We start from the raw sequence: 18,467 nt of genomic DNA, 5'->3' as shown, positions 1-18,467 counted from the left end.
AAGTCAGTTTTCATCGAAACAGAGGGTTAGGCTCATCAATTTTGCCACTCACATAGACCGGTGCTGAGAAAAAGCCCTGTGTTATTACACAGGGCTTTTGTGTCCTCAGGATGTGCTGCAGCGCCAGTCTTTATTCTTCACTGTTTTTTGCGCACCATTGTGCTTCTCCCACGGTGCAACCACATGTAGAACATTGATTGTGTTGTGATTGCTCTGAAGAGGAAAGGTCTGTGAGAGGTTACGGAGTTGGTTTGTCCTGAAAGAGAGTAGCCTGAGGGGTATTGACAATGCATTTTCAGGTACGGGGGATCAAACCGTTTTGTCGTAAACCGTAACCAGTATTTATTTTTTCATTTTAGTTGCAGCTCGGATTCACGGGCTCAGAAAATGGCGGTTTGTGTTCAGGTTCGATTCTGGCTAGAATACCGCTTTAGTTCCAGCTTTCAATTCCGGCTTTCAGTTACAGTTCGACAGCCTGATAATTCCATATATGAAATGCACGATTTACGCAGAAATTTCTAATACCTGTGCTACACGGCCGTTTCAAAGGCCTTCCAACGGCCTTTGAACCAATTGTCTATCGAATGCTCAGTTGTAGATACATAGGACAGACATGTAAGTGAGCGTTCAATTGTCAATTGAAAGTTGCCGTGTAGCATAGGCATACGAGGGTCTCAAACCAGTTGGCATGAAGAAAATAAGAAGTTTCTAACCTCGCTGTATCCGGGTTTGATTGTATTTTTAAGAATGGGTAATTTACTCGTCAGCACAGCACGCTAAGCCTTCTTTTCTTCCGGTTCGTCTTCCTCCTCCATGTCCAGCTGCAGCAGCAAATGAGGTCTCCGCCTGAGCCCGTCTATGCCCAGGTGAACAAGAAGAAAGACCGCTACCCGAACGATCAGGGCCCCCAGTACCTTGCGCTCGACAGCCAGAACTCCCAGCCCGCAGGAGACTCCTGGGTCTGACGGCCACGGGACGAGGGGAGGACGCCACGCCTCTCTCTTGGGCCACTGTGGGACGTTGCGCTTGCGAGCCGAGCTCAGTGCGGAAAGGAAGTGAAGGAAGGCGGCGTGCTTGGCATCCACCCCCCACCCAACGAACCGACAACGTGCGGTGCGCGTGTGCGTGTGTGCGCTTTCAAGCTGCCGTGTGCGAGGCCTCCCCAAACGCTGTTTTTACCCACTTGTCTTCTTACGTTCTCCCTCTGTTTTTTTACGTGACGTGCCCGTAACGCCACGAAGCTGGTCTCCACTGGACTGCTCCGACGTTTCGGGCGGCCTTTGTTTGTTTGTGTACGAAAGCTGGAAGCCAAAGTCAATTCCCCATCCCCCCATTTTTTTAATAGTCTCTTTTGCGAGTGAGCTTTTATTATTGACTATGTGCTCATTGTTTTGTGTTGGACTTTTCTTCAGCGCAGCGTGGAGGGATGCTGTCCTGTCGGGAGACGCGTGCTTTCTCCTTATTCGCTTCGCCCTTGTACAGGCAGCAATCATTGCCAGGAATGGGAAAGGATGCCAAGGAGATGCTGTCTGACTGCGCATGTGGACAGTGCAGTGGTTTCGGTGCGCCACTCATTGTCTCTATAAAGGAATGAAAATGTTGGGCTTGCGATGGAACGGAGCTAAGGAAGTCAAGACCAGGTCCCCCTATCTTTCTCTCACACACCGTTTTTCCCCCTCGCTTGTTGCGTAGGGGGGGAAAATACCGACACTGCTTTGGGTGTAGCAGCGACAAAGGCAGCTCCATGCGACGTCGCCTTCTGCAAAGAGACGTCGAAACTCAAGGAAAGGGTGGTGCATTCCTCTTTTTCCTAAAGTGTGGAAAGCTCGGGGAAGTTGGGGAAGATGGGTCTGGGGAAATCCGGGGAAACCGGGAATGTGAATTCCCCATCGCCATTTACTACGCCGTACGTTACTACAAGTACACACTCTATCATCATTACTACGCTGTACTCCTGATCCTGCCAGTGCCAACGAGAGTGTTTTTCTGCCGTGGCTCGCGGTTGAGTATGTTTCGTTTCAGCACTCCAAGTTGCGTCTCGCACGCCCCCTTTCCCGTCCCGTTTCTTCCGCTTGCGACCGCTTCTTTGCCCCCTCCCCCATTGCGCTTGTGAATTTTCTTTCCAGGCAGCTTCAAGCACCCTCGCGTCTGGTGATTGGGTCCCTTTTAAAACCCTTCACCTCTGCGTGTCCTATTCTTGTCTCAACATGGACTTCACAGATCTTTGCTCAAGTGTCGCAGGTCCTTGCGTTGCATTTCCTGGGTTGTGCTGACTGAGGCAGGTCGCGGGTGTCGTAGGGTGTTGTTTCGGGTGTCTCTGCACCGCAGAACTGTTTCCGCGAGCACCTGCGGTGCGCGGACATCAATGGGGGGAGGGGAGGCATTGCTTTGTGTAGTGTTGGTGCTGAGCACTAGGGCAACGCGTTCGTCTGCTAGTCGTCTCGGCAGACGACCAAATCTGTAGCAGACGCCATCACGCACTGTCTCGTCGTCTGCCGCTGTCGTCTGACAATTGCGAGGCAGGCCGCGAAGAGCGAAAGTACCACAGCCTCCAAAGCCTGCACTCTTTGCCATTTTTGGAGCATTTTGTCTCCACCATTCCAGCAGCTGAGCTTTTGCGAGAAAGAGTCCTACAACTTTTTTTTTTTTTCGCTTTCATTTACCCGCTCGTTGTTGATACTGCTCTTCTGTCCTCATTGACGCGTAGTACTTGCATTTCATTACGTTGTAGACTCTGCAGAATCTACTTAATGAGCGCGAAGCCATATTTTACGTGGTATATTCCGTTTTTACTTCGTTGCGGTGCATTGGCCGGCGTGTGAACAAGTCTTGTGTCATTGCGTGTGTATAATCGTGTGCGTTCTTTGGACGGTATTTAAATACTTTAGCTAGTTTTCGTTTGGACAGAAAGGAATAGTTACGTTAGCTTGTTTTTGCATTTACATTATAGTAGGCACTCAATTGCCCCCTCCCTCTGCCAAGGTCTACGCTGTACAGTTATATGAATGTCTTTTTAGTGATGGTGCGTTGCTTTTTTCTCTGTATTCAGCCAATGTCTGTGCAAGGATGTCACCACATTCCATTCTGTTTTTAGTAGGGGTCGCTAAAGGACTGTTTCTTTTATTGAGAAATGAATTACCGCAATCGAGGCATCCTTCTCTTGATTGATGTGAACATAGGCAACTTTTTATAATGGCATGTTGTAACTTTTACATTATACACCTTTCCTTTTTGAATGACTAGTGTACATTTTTGGTTCTGTATAATGTATCTGATATGGACTGTAACTTCTGAAATAAAGGTGATTTTGAGGACCAATGTAGAGTCTTTTGTTTGTCATGAAAGAGTACCGTGTTTGATGCATGTTCAGTAGTTGCTTACTTTAAAGCAGTATTTTTCTCTGCAGCACGTACCGATGATGTAGGTTTTCTGTTGGATGAAATAACAGAATTTCAATGTTAAATTAGTGCTCGGAATGGAAGCTGGCCCTGGGAAATAAAGGTAAGAAGGTGAGGGTTACAATGCAATCTGCATTGCAGTTCTTATTCTTGCAAATTTGTTTTTCTTTAATGTTTTATGTGAGCACGGTAGACAGCGTGCGCGTGTATTTGTTGTGGTACGGGGTACAAAAGTTGGGATGCTTTAGGGGTATCTGGCATCTGCAGCCAGAGCAAATAAAGGAAAACTTCTCACGTGTGATGTCATTAGAATAAAAAAAAATGTGTCTAATTCTAGACATCATGTACATCCAATCAAAGCTGCAGCATGTCGAGTTCTTTGCAGGGAGTCTGCGCACTAAGCCAAGTTGCATATCTTCCAGCGACTAAGATTTAGCGAGCCAAGCGCACGGCACGTCGCTTGTTTTGCACTGGCTCAATGCTTTATATACCCATGATCACGGCCAAATATCGCCGTGTTGCCGACGCCGCCGTGGCCAAATGGCCGTGGCGTTTTCAGCGATGGAGTAGTTTTTTTTTTTTTTTTCTCCTTTAAATTGATACATATGCTTCATTGACGGAACCTGTTGCACAAGTCGCATTTTGCGTCTGGGTGCCGCACTGCCGCATCTGGTTCAGCGTGATTTGCAGTGCAGTAAACACTGCAAATGAAACTTTCTTCAAACAAGAGAGTTGCGCTGTTAAGTACCGCTCCCTGGCGAAGAGCATTGCAAGCGCGCAGGTTGTTAGTTCTCCGGCCGCCCGCCAGGCTTCTGTCTTCTGCACCAGGAACCTCCGGCATGTAGCCGGTTTCTCAGCATGAACTACGCGGATTTGGATGAGGTATGTGGAATTATTTGCGTTGTGTCACACGCAGAGAACGAGCTAACCCAGTAGTTGAATACCTAATATGCTGCATTAGGCGCAAATTGCACTTTAAAAGCTATGAACAAGCCGGAAATCTAGCCCCTCTCTACAGCACCGCTCAACGTTTCGCGTCACATGGTAGGGCACCTTTCCCGTGGCGTAAACAAGACTATTACTGCCGTCTCGGATGAGTGACATTCCGGTTCTTGCAGTTGAAGTGATACCTTCATATCTGGCATTTACTTTGCATTCGGCGGCTTTGCTGCGTCGTAGGTTTCGCCCGAAATTTGACGAAATGGTATTTGAGACGCAGATTTTCACAAGGTTGCTTTTGCAACTTTGTAAGTTCAGTTCGCACTCACTGTGCTCGAGACGACAATTTTGGGGCGTGCCTTGTCCAATTGCGCATAACTTTGTGGGGCGCTGCGGGGTTCCACTAAACGGAGCTCGATCCCGGTGCGCGGCTGCGTCGTGCCTGCCGCTGCGTCGAGCGAGCGCCGGCGCACCGGCGGGAGATTTGAAATGAAACTAGCTCTTGATTAAACCTGCTGACAGCGGGGCGCTTGTTTTGGTTCGACATGAAATAAAGCTTGAAACAGAAATGAAAATATCAAATAATCGATTCCGCATGGAGCACACGCCAGCGTACTGGGAATGCCGATTTGTAAGGGTTTAATTGCCACGCCCCTGGAGAATTGAAAAAAAATGTGTGTGTGCACGTGTGTGTGTACGACCGGCTACTCGCTGCTCATTTTGTCTGCTGATTTTTTTTTAACATCCCCGAAAGAATGGCTGACGGGTACAGTCGAGCAATATTACAGTGGCTCTTCTAGCCACTGTAACAATATTGTTCAGCCATCTAATGCCAGCTGAGTGCGCATGCGCTTTAGGAACGTCGTCTGCTCATCGTCTGCTACGTACGCGTTTCGTGTCTCATAGAAGGTAACTAAGAACATAACACGACGCAACAAAATAGCTCTAAGAACGACGACACGTGCATGAATTTATTTAACAGGTGTCGGCCTCACGGCATGTCTCCTGCTGATATATAATTGGTTTAGGTGTGATCCCAAAATGTTGCCTATGTTTATTCGGTCATAAGTGGTATAAATTGCTCCCGCTTGAATTTCGCCGTCTGACGACCAGCGAACGTCACGTCTTCGTTTGCAGCGGCCGAACAGATTCACTTCAACTCGTCAACATCTTCAAGGGGACAGCTTCGCTCATAAAAACCACGACGGCGGTCACAAAAGATGGTCACAGCGCATTTTTGAATTTCCTGGCTCAAAACCAAGGCGCAGATCGTGACTTTTCTCAGTTCATACGTTTCAAACGGCGGCACAGATTCCGGCATTATCAGCAGCGCGAACGTCGCGGACGAGCGCAAACACTTCCAGTCATGCTTCCAGTGAAGCAGTGCGCACCGCCTGCGCATGCGCGTGGGTTCTGCGCCAGACCAAATGCCTCGCGCTCGCGTGTTCCCTCGAAGCGTGATCAAGATATGACCAGTCTCATTACAGTGTACCCGATAAACACGTGAATTATTTGCTACCATAACCCGGTGGAATACTCCCAGCACTGCGCAGCAGCAGTCACTCGGCAGGGAGCGGGGGAGTGTCGGTTTTATTCCGCCGCACAAGAGAGCTTGGAAATGGCGAACACAACACATCGTACCGTTATCTGAACCCCCTCCGCCTCACGAAAGGGAAACTGTCGGAACAATCTTGCAAACCTGCGTACATTTTAACTTACCATTTTCCTTTGCGGAACTACGAGCGTTTGGTCAGAAAAATGAAGGTTTCGGGCGCTTCGAGGCGTGATTATAACACGCGCACCACCTTTTTCCTTTCTTTTTTTCTTTTTTTTTTCCGTAAGCAAGAGGTGGGGCATGTCGATAAGAGTTTTCGCCGTCGATCCTTCAACAGTGCGAAAGAAAAGAGAACCGGTGAGCGCATAGCTGTGGTGGCGCTGCCGTCGCACCGCTGCCGACGTTGCTAGGGAGACGTCAAGTCGGAGCGCGGCTCGACACCTGCACCTGCCGACGCGCGCCGTGAATCCACTGGCCGCTTGCACCGCGTTGTAAGATAGTGTGCAGCAGAATAGGAAGTAATGGGAATGACTGCGCCGAAGTGCCGACACTGGTGAACGAAAGAAGCGGCAGGCAGCCGCTGCTAAAGCGAGCTCACGTAGCCACTGGGACGGCTAGAACGCGAAACAAGACGGACATGCATGGTGTGCGAGAAACGCCGTGCGGCGGGTTCGCCTGCGAATTCGCAACTGCGGCACCACTCGTGCAGAAAAAACGTATCGAACAGTCCAACTTCTTATGTGAACGCCGCCTGACATTTGGCAATTTGTCGCAGCAGTGAACATAGAAAATAGATGGTATTGTCGCACGAGCCGCGCCGCATCTGCGAATTCGTAGATACATTCGCGCCGTGTGGAATAGCGAGGCGTGCGCATCAATCCGAGCTTATGAAGTTCGCAGGGGATAGGGACGAGATGTCACACATTCTTGAAGACGCACCAGTGAACCTTACTTTGTTTTCTTATTTTCTTTTCTGCTGAAACGTTTGTTTCTTCGTCTGAATTCACTAAAAACGAGCCGGTGTCGGGAGCGTGCGGCGAGCGCGGTGCCTGTTTTTCGTGCGTCTTAAAATAGACGTTGCGGCTGTTCTTGCCCAACCAAAGATATTTGCTTTCCACCAACATTTATTTTTACTTAGTCCTTTTCCTCTCCCCCCCCCCCCCCTCCACCTCTATTTTCTTTTTATCCGGGAACATCTTTTTCCCCCCTGGACGCTACTGTTCCTTCTTCTGCTCGTTTTTTTTTTTTTTTCCTCTGGTTTTCTTCCTTGCTTTATTTCTGTTTCTTTCTCTGCCGTTACCACGCGGTGCTAGGCCTTGTGCTGTTACAGCCACGTGGTTGAGCCGCACTGATGGATTCCTAATTTTACTCTAGGTTCACGTTACTGCAGGGAGCGCGGAGGCAATTTAGTGCGGTTCTCAAATTCCGCCCTCTGACGCATTCGCCCCGTGCCCGCGCGTTCCCCTTTCACATCGGTTTCGCGTTTCAGCTGTCGCCACTTGTCAGCTGAATGTCATCGTATTTGTTAAGCGGGAAGTTCTGAATTGTGTTAGTAAGGAATAAGCAGCCCTATCACTGTCGTGAAAACACTTGTGGGAACATCAGGGCAATCTGAGAGGATAGTTGGTTGACGTGATTAGTATGCAGTGCGCGAAGAACGGAGCGAACAGAAAGGACACGCCGAGCACGGTGTGTCCCGTTCGTGGCGCATTGCATTCTAATGACTTCTGGGAAAGCTTTCAGATCTGCGACGTCAGTGCCATCACGCCGCGGCTGCCTTTTTTTTTAAGGGAAGAGCACTTTAGGGGCTCTCCCCTTGTCGTCGTAGTTCGTTCGCTGGACCCAAGTATAGAGTCACACGGCGTTCTGTCGTCGCGGCGTAACCCAGATGCTTCGAAAGCCAAAGCGTTCGAAACTCGTAAACCACTGGCACTTATCATACATCTCCCCGTTGCTTAGCGCAAAGAAAACTGCAGGTACAATTGAGGCGAAATATACGTAATTAACCGGCAGCGCCCGCGTTCATTTAGTTAGGAACGCTCGTTGGGTTGGTTTTTACGATTAAGCGCGAAAAAAAGTGGCTGTGCAACGCCGGCACTTGCGGGAGAAAAAGCAAGCACAAGAACAGAACTCCCGCTGGCGCAGTTTCAGGCAGGGGGCGGTCGAGCACTGCGAAAGCGGGAAGTTTGAATTGCATTGGGTGGTTGCAGTGAGGCGCTACAGCCCATTATGGCGAATCACTGCTCTGCACTTCCGACAGCTTTGTTTTTTTTTTTTTTTTTTTTTTTGCGTGTGGCTTACTTAACAAAACGTGACATTTGGCTAACGTTGCGCAAGGGGGATGTTAGTCGAAATAGTATGTGCGCGTAATATTACACCGCGTATCACCTGCAAGCATTGTCCGGTCTGTAGAGAACAAAAATAAACTGTCTCACCCGCTGGCTTATTCGCTCTGGATATTTTACTCAAGGCATAACTTCCGCGTCGTGCTTGTTTATACCACGTTTAATTGCAATAGTTCTGAACTTTGTTGATAGGAAGAAACGTTTGTGCGGAGTGCCTGCTGCATGGATAGATTTCTTGTACTCCGGGAAGACGGAAGGATGTTCTCTTTAGGGGCGAAGAAGCCCCTTAAAGGCTGGGGCTGTTGGCGTCTCCTGTCGTCGTCGTCGTAATCGTCGTTCGTCTCATGTAGTCATGGTACTAAATCACCGGGACACTTGTTTACGCCTCGCTCTAGAGAGCTTCGTGCTTCAAAGACGGGAGACTTTTACAGAAAAGCTATATACCTCTACCCCCGAACGGTTTCATCTCCGTTGGCAAAAACGCCAAGAATACACTTATACACTGCATGCCTCCACAGGTTTCATGTTAGGGGAAATGGCCCGGGATTTCTTCGGCTTCAAGAATTATCTGAGAAACTTGAAATTACTCCGGAAAATTACCTTTTTCGCTTCTTAGCTCTAATTTTCGCTCGACGCTTTACCAGTTCATTGCCCTCCTACCACGTGCAGTGCGACAAGTAATAACCGAATGCACCGGCAAGTAGTCTTCGCAAGTAACGAGTTTTTTTTAACTTGAAAAAAATAAACACTAAAATTCGTGTATAATGCACACTACTGGTATACGATTGGGTCGGTATACAGTCTGCCGGCCGACCCCACTTTCTCATCAGACTAAGTCGTCCGTAAGGGACCATCTCATTTGTCGTTTAAACTGAAGCTCTGTGTACCTTTCGGTTATTTGGTTTTGTTATTATGATACTTTTTTTTTCCGGAGATCTCGAGCGGCGGGCATTCCTTTGGCGCTCAGGCCAGAAACGTTTCTAACTAATTGCTCCCGACAGTAACGTCAAATTGTGACTTCTACTTCTCGGAATTGCCTTTAGATTGAAAATAAGGGTTGTAGACCCATTCGTTACTTGCCGTTTCGTGATATGCCGATTGCCAGACGTATAACATACATCGTTTGTCTTCTAAAGTTCACGATCATGCAGCTCATATTCAGTAACTTACCCTGCTGTAGGATATGTGATTTCTGCGCTTGATATGTTCCATTTTTTTCCGTTGGGATGAACATCATTTTATTCAAATCCCGATTGAAATCACAGACAACGACTGATACGTACACGTTTTCTGAACAAAGAGAAAAGGTTTCAGTCTCGAATAATGTGACACTCGTTGGGACCTTGTCCGACCAGCGCAGCCTGTGGAGATGTGTGTGTGTGCTCATGTACGGCTTGACGACAAAATAACAGAAAAGGTTTCAGTGACGTCTACGTTTGTGTTGGTGTGAGACGCGGTAGCGTTACTTCGTCAAGGGAGCGTCATGGAACGGAGCTGGTGCATCCACCATTCGGGCTCTCCGAGCGCTGAACGTCAGCTGAGAGAGCAAGGCTGGCAGCAACGGTTTTATACGCCGCGACACACTGAAATACTGACGCATCGGCTCGAGCGCCGACAGGGGAGAACGAATCCCACCGCGCAGCCGCGGCGCGTGCTGAAATCACGGATCCGTTCTTCTAGGCGGTTAGCGGAGGCTCACGCTACGGCGGCGTGTTACCGGAACCCGACTGCGCATGCGCGCGCGGGTAAGAAGAGGAGGTCGCCCCTCAGCGGAAGCGCGGGCATAGCGGAACTGATCCACCCTGCCGGAACGAATCCGGAAGTGCTCAGTCGATAGCGTTAGTGGACCTACCCGCTATGCTAAATCTCTCTTTTGGAGAGTTTTCGCGTAGCGGGGACCACCCGCTAAAACACCGGGACACTCGTTTACGCCTCGCGCTAGAGAGCTTCGTGCTTCAAAGACAAGTTACTTTTACAGCAACGCTGTATACCTCTACCTCCCAACGGTTTCATATCCGTGGGCAAAAATGTCAAGGCGCCAAGAATACGCTTACACACTGCGTGTTCGCCCCTCACCAGGTTTCACATTCGTGAAGATGGCCCGGGATTTTTTGTTGTTGTTATTAGCGTAAGTATTGAGAAGAAAAGGAAAGCGCGTAAAGCGTCCGGAAAATGTAACCCCCTTCCACACTTTGCTTTTATTTTATTTTTATCTTTAAGGCCGCCGCTTTAAAAAAAAACAACTAAGCCCTTTTAACTGTCGGTCTCCACGTCAGGACTGGCGGATACGCATACCGAAGGCTCTGCCAAATAAACGAAAGACGAGGAAAGGAATTTTCCCAGAAGCAAGGCGTGTGCGTTTGGTTTGGCCGCGGCCTTGCAGTGCTTTTAGCTTTGTTTCCCAATTCTTCGGCTGAGCGAAATGTTTCTCCCTTTCTCTTGTCGAGCCGAAAAACCCGAAGCTCGAAAATATCGAGAGGTCGGACAAACTTTTCATTCATGGGGCCGATGGAGTCCATTAGCTCCCGTGGCCTCCGACCTTATCCGACCTATGTTTGGGGCCCGTATACGCACGTGACGTTTACCTGAACGTGGCTCGTGTAGAAGAGAGAGAGAGAGAGAGAGAGAGAGAGAGAGAGAGAGAGAGAGAGAGAGATTTAAAGGGACCCTGCAACACTTTCTCCAACTTTTTTTTTTTAATCTAAATGCTTGCAGAACGTAGTCACCCAACACAACCGGTACTTAGATTGGGGGGTCGCAAAGTACCTCAGCCAAAAATTACTGCTCTATGCCCATCAGACAACTTATAAACTTGCTCACAAAATTTTTCTCTTTCCCGGTCTTGACGTTCTTCGACGGCTCGAATGACGTCACTACGGCCATGTAGCGGCTGTTAGCCGGTTTTCCTTCAGTTTCAGCAATGAACGCTTTTCGATAGGAACTTCAAAAAAAAAAAAGCCAAAAAAAAAAGCAGGAATAGAAGGCGTATCTGGCGCGACGCGCAAATCACGCAGTGCCGCTCCGTGCTGGCGATAACTGTAGCTTTCGCAGTGCTTCCAGACGCGCAGGAAAAAGTGAAAGCGAGTGCCAAAAGTGTTGCAGGGTCCCTTTAATGACTACTAAAGAGGTTAGCCCCAAAAACGGCGGGACTTGCTACTTCAGGAGGGGGTGGGGGGGAACATAGTGACGCGAAAAACGAAAACAAAAGGGGAAAAAGTACGCAAATAGGGAGAAGAAAATAAGATAAGTAAGGAACGTAGAAAAAATTTACAGCATTAGGAGGGAAAATCTACGGATATTAAGGTTGTGGAACCTCGACCAATCCCGAGTCAGATAAAAAAGTCATTGTCTCTAAAGCGCCGCGTCAGCGTGATTCTAATTTCGTGACGGCTGTAGCAGAAAAACACAGGCGTTTCCTAAGAGAGTACCGTTATTTCCTTCAAAGACAATAATCCATCTTGGGCTACCCAAACTCAAAACATTTTGGTCTGTCTGTTTGTCTGTCACTCTACTCAATCACTGGGCCAAAAACAAACAATTTGTCTTTAAGAAGAATATATAGGCAAGACTGTTCCAAAATACTGAAACCACTGTAGTAGGTCGTATAGACGTTCACTTTATGCAGCGCCAAAACAACCGCAGGCGCGTTTGAGCCATGATATCAGTTCATAAGCGACCGTAGCAACGTTCCCTTAACCTGCAGGAGGACATGTTACATTGGCATTTACGTAGAAAAAGAGAGAAAACGCGTAAAAAATCTCAGAAAAAGAGGCAAGTTGCGCGCTATCCTGCCAGATGCCGCATGAGCAATGCAAGCGTGGTCCACCCGCTACATGACAAAGGGACGAGCACTCACCACATCGTCGTCACTATCGCCAACATCGCGGGAAAATCGAATTGGGAAAGTTGGCATTACATTAAACATGGGAGCAGCGAGAGAAGGGTGCGTTACGTTGCACGAGCGGCAGAAGACCACCGTCTTTCGACGATATTTGCAGCGGCGAAAGCACATAGTATAGATAGATGTACGCGGCAGTTTTTTCCTCGTAGAGGCCATTTGTTTTTCGTTGCAGACGGCAATGGTCGATGGGCCTTGCATTATAGTGCCTGGAATCTAGGCACTATACTTGCATGAAGAGGTTCCTCGCTAGGCGTATACCGCTGGAAGCGGTTTGCCTAGCTGTCCGGGAAGTCGAGAAAGCTATGGCCTTGATTTTTGCCGAAGTCCACTCACGATCGAGGTCGAACACTGTGTCAAGACCTTGCGGGCGCTCTCATCCAGCGGCCGTGGTCCAGATGACCGCCCCAACTATAGCTACGCACTGTGAAGGCGCTGGCTGGAGTGTCGTCAACGAAATACCGCTTCGCTAGGTGAAGTCAGGGGCATATCCAGATATTCGATTTTTTTTTTTTTGGGGGGGGGGTCGGAATTCTTTTGGGGGTTGGGGTTGTTGGGGGCCTGGGTGGGGGGGGGGGGGGGGTGTATAAATCCCATGTAGAGTGCCCATGGTTGCGAAATCTTTTGGGGGGGGGAGGAAAAAAGGAAGGAAGAATGTAGAAGAAAGGCAGGAAAGTTAACCTGGCTAGAGCCTAGTTTGCTATCCTGCACGTGGGAAAGGGGAAAGGGGCAAAAAAGAGAGAGAAAAAAAAAGAGAAAAAGTTGGATCAGACACGTATGCCCAGCACTGAGGCACTGACAGTGATTGACACTGGAGGCTCTAGCCTAGTGTTCAAGTTCGTCGCCCGTAGAAAACGTAATAGTTCCTTAGTCGCCTTCTGAGCGGATGACTGAGAAGGCCAGTGGCACAGAATCTTTCCCTCTGAAAATGGCCGCCGAGAGTCCAGGTTCCTCAGCGCTGACGACAGCTTTTTTCTTTCAGCCGAGTAGCGTGGGCACTCGCATAAAACGTGGCGTATCGTCTCCGATGTGCCGCACGTTTCGCACTCCGCCCTTGCTGCCATCCCTATTAAGTACGAGTAAGCATTTGTGAATGCCACCCCCAGCCAGAGACGGCAAAGAAGAGTTGCGTCAGACCGTGCGAGGCGACGTTGCAGGTGCGGGTCAAAGGCACCAATGCGTGCGCATGTGAAATCTTCTGGAGACCATTGGGAGATAGCTGTTTCCCGGGCAAGAATGCGGAGGACCCTAGCTGCGTCCGTCCTAGACAATGGGATGAGTACAGTTGTCGCTGTTTGATGCGCCAGCCGGGCGGCAGCGTCCGCACTTTCGTTGCCGACAATGCCGCAGTGGCTAGGAAGCCACTGTAGGGTGACATCATGACCCGCCTGGGCAGCACGGTCGTATACCATTCTTATTTCTGTCAGGAGCTGTTCGTGAGGTCCCCGGCACAGCGCTGACTGGAGTGACTGAAGTGCAGGCTTCGAATCACAGAAGATAGCCCATCTGCGGCACGAACTTTGCTCGATGGTGTGAAGAGCGCTACGGATGGCCGTAAGTTCTGTAGCCGTGGATGTCGTAAGATTGGCTCTTTTGGGGGGAGGGTGTCCAAATCCTTAGGGGGGTGTTAGGGGGGTGTTGGGGAGGGTGTATGAATCCCTGGGTGAAATACGATGTAGTACTTACGAGACACATTTTTTCGCTGCGCCCACCCCCTTCAAATATCTGGCGCATGCAGCTCTGAGCCCATGTTGAACAGCTCCTACTAAAGAAGATCGTCAGATCTCTACTAATGAAAATCTACCTCCGAGGTTGTCTCGAAATCATCAAACAGGTCTTAGACGCCCCGGACGAAATTAGGGTGTATTACACGGTCCTCCTGACACCACGGCATATCCATCCGTCGCTGCATCAAGGAAACTATATGGGCAATAAACGATAGCCAAGAGTCCAGAAAAACGATTGGCGGATATATCGTACGTGGTCTACGTGCACGCTGTTCGGAAGATCATACGGATGTTGCTTCGGAAGTGGACTCTGCGTGGAGAGAAATTACCAGTGTCTCCGTCAGAGACTGCAGACCCGCAGAAGCTAGTTGTAGCCAATAGAAACGCGCCGGGAAAGTATCTGACCATAATCGTGCATCACCGACTCGCAGCTCTTGAAGCCTGCAAGATTCAAGTATTACCTCATCAACATAGCGATGCAGGGCCCGGGGTTAAACATCAGATGCTGCGGCCACCAGGACATCTACGTGGGGCCTCTTGGGAACCACGCGGCTGACGACATCGCTGAAGAGCACGCCGAGTGTGGATACCGAAGCCCCAGTGACACGGCGGCATATACGGGGAGCCGTAGAGCTTCGTAATACAGTCTAGTCCACTTATAACAGTATCCAAGTGCCGAGGAGATCCCATCGTTATAACCGATAATTGTTACAAGCGGGTTGCGAAATAAAAAGACGGAACAGAGCTCAAAACATTTTATTCGCATTCCAGCAATGTCTGTCATATGACTACTACTAATTCGCGGAAAAGAAGCCACAGTCGGTCACCTTTGTTTGCCGCGCGCGAAGCTAGCGCAAATCTTTTCCAAGAGCATCTATAGGTGCGTCACCTAACTGAGCTAAATGACCTTGGCGGAAACAAGGTCCTCGAGGGACTGTGTCACGCATCGGGCCTCCAACGAAGACACTACCTGAGTAGGCTGCGCAACCGCGCCATTAGAGTCGTCACTGTTGCACGTTTGGGGCACAATATAACCGGATTCAATCGTTATATCCGATATCGTGGCACCGGAGCATTGTAATAAGCGGTTTATTTTACCATAGAAAGAATGCAAAAGTTGACAGTGCCATAGCTGTTCATCGTTATATACGATATATTGTTATAAACAGTATCGTTATAAGTGGACTCGATTGTAATATAGCGGGAAACCTGGTGCCAGTATCTATGCGAGCCGTTTTCTACGAGCGCGCCGTCACGTACCGCAAATAAGCGTTACATTCGTACTTGGCGTGGCTCATGAACAAGCTCAAAAGCTGGCTTTGGCTGCAGAGCCACAATACTGTTTAAAGTTTAAAGACTACCTATTTAAAGTTGTTATGTCAATATAAAAGCCTAGCTTCTGAATTTTAGATTTGTCAGAGATTTTCGATAGCTTCTTGCAAGACGAGCACATAAATGTCGCCCTTGTTGATTTTGGCTGGGGCGAAAAGAAGCCATGTTGCAAGCCAGGACGCGTAAGAATAGGTGACCGGTAAAAAGCACAAAGGCTTACGGGTACATTGTTTTCTCCCGCGGAGTGCCGCCCCATCCGGTTCGGCAGGTCTCTTGGTCTCCCATACGCCGTCGGCTTTCACGCGCGTGTGTGCCTGTTGTTTATCGGTTTTTACCGGGTAAAAAACACTCATGCATCGGGAATTTCATAAATAACAATGATTGACCCTGCTATGGTTTTATCTGACAGGTAAGCACCCTGTGACGAATAAACAACACGCCCACACGCGCCTGAAAGCCGCCGGCGTATAGGGACCGGGCGGCCGTTGTATGGCACCACCGTCGTTTCAGCGAACAGCGCCGCCCGTGGCGAACCGCTCGTCAGTGGAATGCCGGTGGCGGTCAGCGCAGAGTAGTTGTGCATGGCTTTCTGTCGTTTTTCTGCGGTGCGGCTTGCAAAGCGAACGTAACCCCACTTGCATTTTTCAGATCGGCAAATCTTGAGTGTGGATGTGACGTTTGCGAGGCATGCCATGTGTGTTATTTACGCCCATACTCAGTATTTACAAATAGCAGACGACGCTCAATGCGCCAAGCTGGAAGTCAAGCTTGAAGTGAAAGGTCGTTGCTTCATGCAATTTTTTCATGCCTGCATGCAGTTTCGCGAATCGAGGAGTATATTGCCGCTAAATGCTCCCACAAAGCCGGTGTGTGCAACCGATCTAGGAATGCTGCGGCGCTGGCCTTTGCTTTGGCAGTTGATGACGAAACGGCGCCGACGTCGTGCACAAGCGAAAGACAAAGTTGGAGGGTGTCTTCGAAGATTGACCTCAAAACAGAAATTGTGACGGACGACGCTTCCGTATCTTCATTACCTACGGCTGAAACGTGTTTAATTTCACAGAAATGCTCTTACTACAGTCATCGGGAATCGTTGATAGAATAAATACCACATGATAGTAGAATGTTATTGCTTGTCGTGGAGAAGCATTGCTTTACAAGAATTGCAATGGTTGCTGGCTAGTTGGTAAATGGTTTTTCAAAAACCAATTCCTGCGTGGCTGAAGGACGCAAGGGGTGCCCGAAACCTGTACTCAGCTTCACAACTGAATGCTGCGGTCGGTTTACAAGCTGCCACCTACGCTTGGAAAATCATGCACACCTCCGTCTAACGACGATGATGGTTTATCGCAAAGCTCTATCGTATGGGTTTCCTTGGTTGCCTTCTGGATTTAAACTTTGACTAGTTATGCGTCGAATTTGACCAGCACGCAGTTTGGTCTTTTGATCGCAGCGTCTTTGACTTTGAGCATTTCCCATTCGATTTCGCACGAAGAAAGCTTTATGTTCAACCATCATAATCATTAGACGGAGGGCTAGATAATTTTGCCGTTTAATTTTGAACTTCCATACCCCCTCTCTAAATCTAAACTTTTTCCAGCGTGTCGGAAATGTGTCTGTGGTGGAGGACTCGGGCTCAAGCACCCATATTTGAGGCAACTAATCGCGCGTTTTTGGTGTCTTCACCAGGCATTACACGATTTTTTTACGTACTCTACTCTATAAAGAATACTTAAGCATTAAAAAACACCGGCTGACGTTAACACTGCCGCATTTTGTAACTATCGGTGCCAGCCTTTATTCTACGCAGAGGGTAAAACGGGAAGGGGAGGAGGGATGGTTTGTAGCTTGGGCTGTCGAGTTGGTGAATAACTTTGGCTCTTGATAAAATGACCACCACAAACGTGGGATTTCCACTTTGGCTTTCAGGCTCCCATGCTGTCACAGTGTTGCTCACCAAAACCGAAGGCACAAAGCTCACGGTTACAGAAAGTGTAAACTACCGCAACATTTCTACGGCTACACGGTAATCCATCTCGTATGCAGGTGCCTTTCTATTTAAAGCACACGTATCGAGGTAGCCCAGCGCTAAGGCTGGCGTGGAAACCGTAGTCATTGAAACCAGTGAAGATAATTTAAAGTGGTAGAAATTAATAATAATATTGCTAATAGCTCTATTCTTACTCAGATCGCGCGGAGCCAGGCGCAGAGCGCTGCAAAGAGCGCTCGTGTCACTGTAGCCCATTCCCAACCTTACAAGCATCCAATAAGTTTGCGTAGCCATTAGTGCATTTAAGAAGAAAATAATAATACTAATAGTAGTTTTATTCGCACTCAGAACGGGTGTAGCCAAGCGCAGATCGCTGCAAAAAGCGCTCATGCCATTGCAGCCGATACCCAACTTTAGAAGCGTCCGACAATTTTACGTAGTCATTACTGCATCTAAGAACCCAACACATCTGTCTAGACTTTGTTTCACCGCACATATGCGCTCACAACACCACCAAAACATTCAAAGTACCGAAGCAAACACGACAAAAACAACGGGAGGCTGTGTAGTCCAATGCACCAGCTCATTCCACTGACGAGGGGAGCGCCGAGTGGTGGCGCCACCCGTCCAGCTGCCCGGTCCCTATAGGGCTAGTGCGCTGCTACTTGAGCGGCACAGGCAGCGCCTCCTGGCAGCCGCTGCGGCATATTTTGCTCGTACGAGGCCGGCGCGGTCAGCCGCCCCCAGCGGCGGAGGTATCACAAAACGGCACCTTTACGGACGAAAAATAAGCAATTCTGCCTACTTTTATGTTTGCCGATGGCTCAACAGTTATAAAAACAAGTCTGGAACATCGCCAAAGAATAAATTATGTTGGTTTTTATGCGAATGTTATTAAGGAGAGCGCAGGCTGCGCTCCGAGAAGCCATCTGATCACCTCAACGCTTCGTTCCAGCATTTCTTCGTCAGCAGCGCCTGTCGGAGCATATGTTGGCTCTACAGTTTTGTGGCTGCCCTCGCACGCAGGAACGTCAGTAAAACCGAATTTCACATCACGAATTTGTGCGGGCCCCTTTTTCGGGTGACGTGTACACTAATTTCGATGTTCGACAGTTTCAATAGCGCTCGTCGTGCTAACATTTAAATAAGCGTTTTATTTGCTGCTGTGTGTCCTGCGTTGGGCGCACAGATGGCTTATCCCATGCACACGGCAACTTCGTGGACAATTTCTGCTACTGACAATTGGCTACTGATGTAAAATCGCCGTCGCTGTGTGTTATAGC

General features: G+C 48.9%; 2 protein-coding genes across 11 annotated transcripts in view; both read left to right on the top strand.

Moving 5' to 3' along the window:
- The window catches only part of P120ctn (adherens junction protein p120), a 91,838-nt gene extending 88,520 nt beyond the window's left edge, over window positions 1-3,318 (top strand). For 7 of the 9 annotated variants that reach the window (XM_077693716.1, XM_077693724.1, XM_077693723.1 and 4 more), the window contains one exon: window positions 822-3,318. In XM_077693716.1, coding sequence (XP_077549842.1) covers window positions 822-965 — 144 coding nt within the window. In that variant the 3' untranslated portion in view covers window positions 966-3,318. The remainder of the gene's footprint in view (window positions 1-821) is intronic. The other 2 variants (XM_077693718.1, XM_077693721.1) reach the window with 2 other exon arrangements.
- Window positions 3,319-4,158: 840 nt separating this feature from the next.
- Lk6 (MAPK interacting serine/threonine Lk6 kinase) overlaps window positions 4,159-18,467 on the top strand; it is a 100,936-nt gene continuing 86,627 nt past the window's right edge. Inside the window, exon 1 of one of the 2 annotated variants that reach the window (XM_077693713.1) lies at window positions 4,159-4,280. In XM_077693713.1, coding sequence (XP_077549839.1) covers window positions 4,257-4,280 — 24 coding nt within the window. In that variant the 5' untranslated portion in view covers window positions 4,159-4,256. The remainder of the gene's footprint in view (window positions 4,281-18,467) is intronic. The other variant, XM_077693712.1, reaches the window with a different exon arrangement.

Source organism: Haemaphysalis longicornis, unplaced genomic scaffold (assembly GCF_048455015.1).
Source record: "Haemaphysalis longicornis isolate Haplotype H1 unplaced genomic scaffold, Haemaphysalis longicornis Haplotype H1 scaffold_12, whole genome shotgun sequence".
In the NCBI taxonomy this organism is placed as follows: Eukaryota; Metazoa; Arthropoda; class Arachnida; order Ixodida; family Ixodidae; genus Haemaphysalis; species Haemaphysalis longicornis.
The sequence above is the reverse complement of the archived record's forward strand: the minus strand, read 5'-3'. Positions and strand labels throughout refer to the sequence as shown.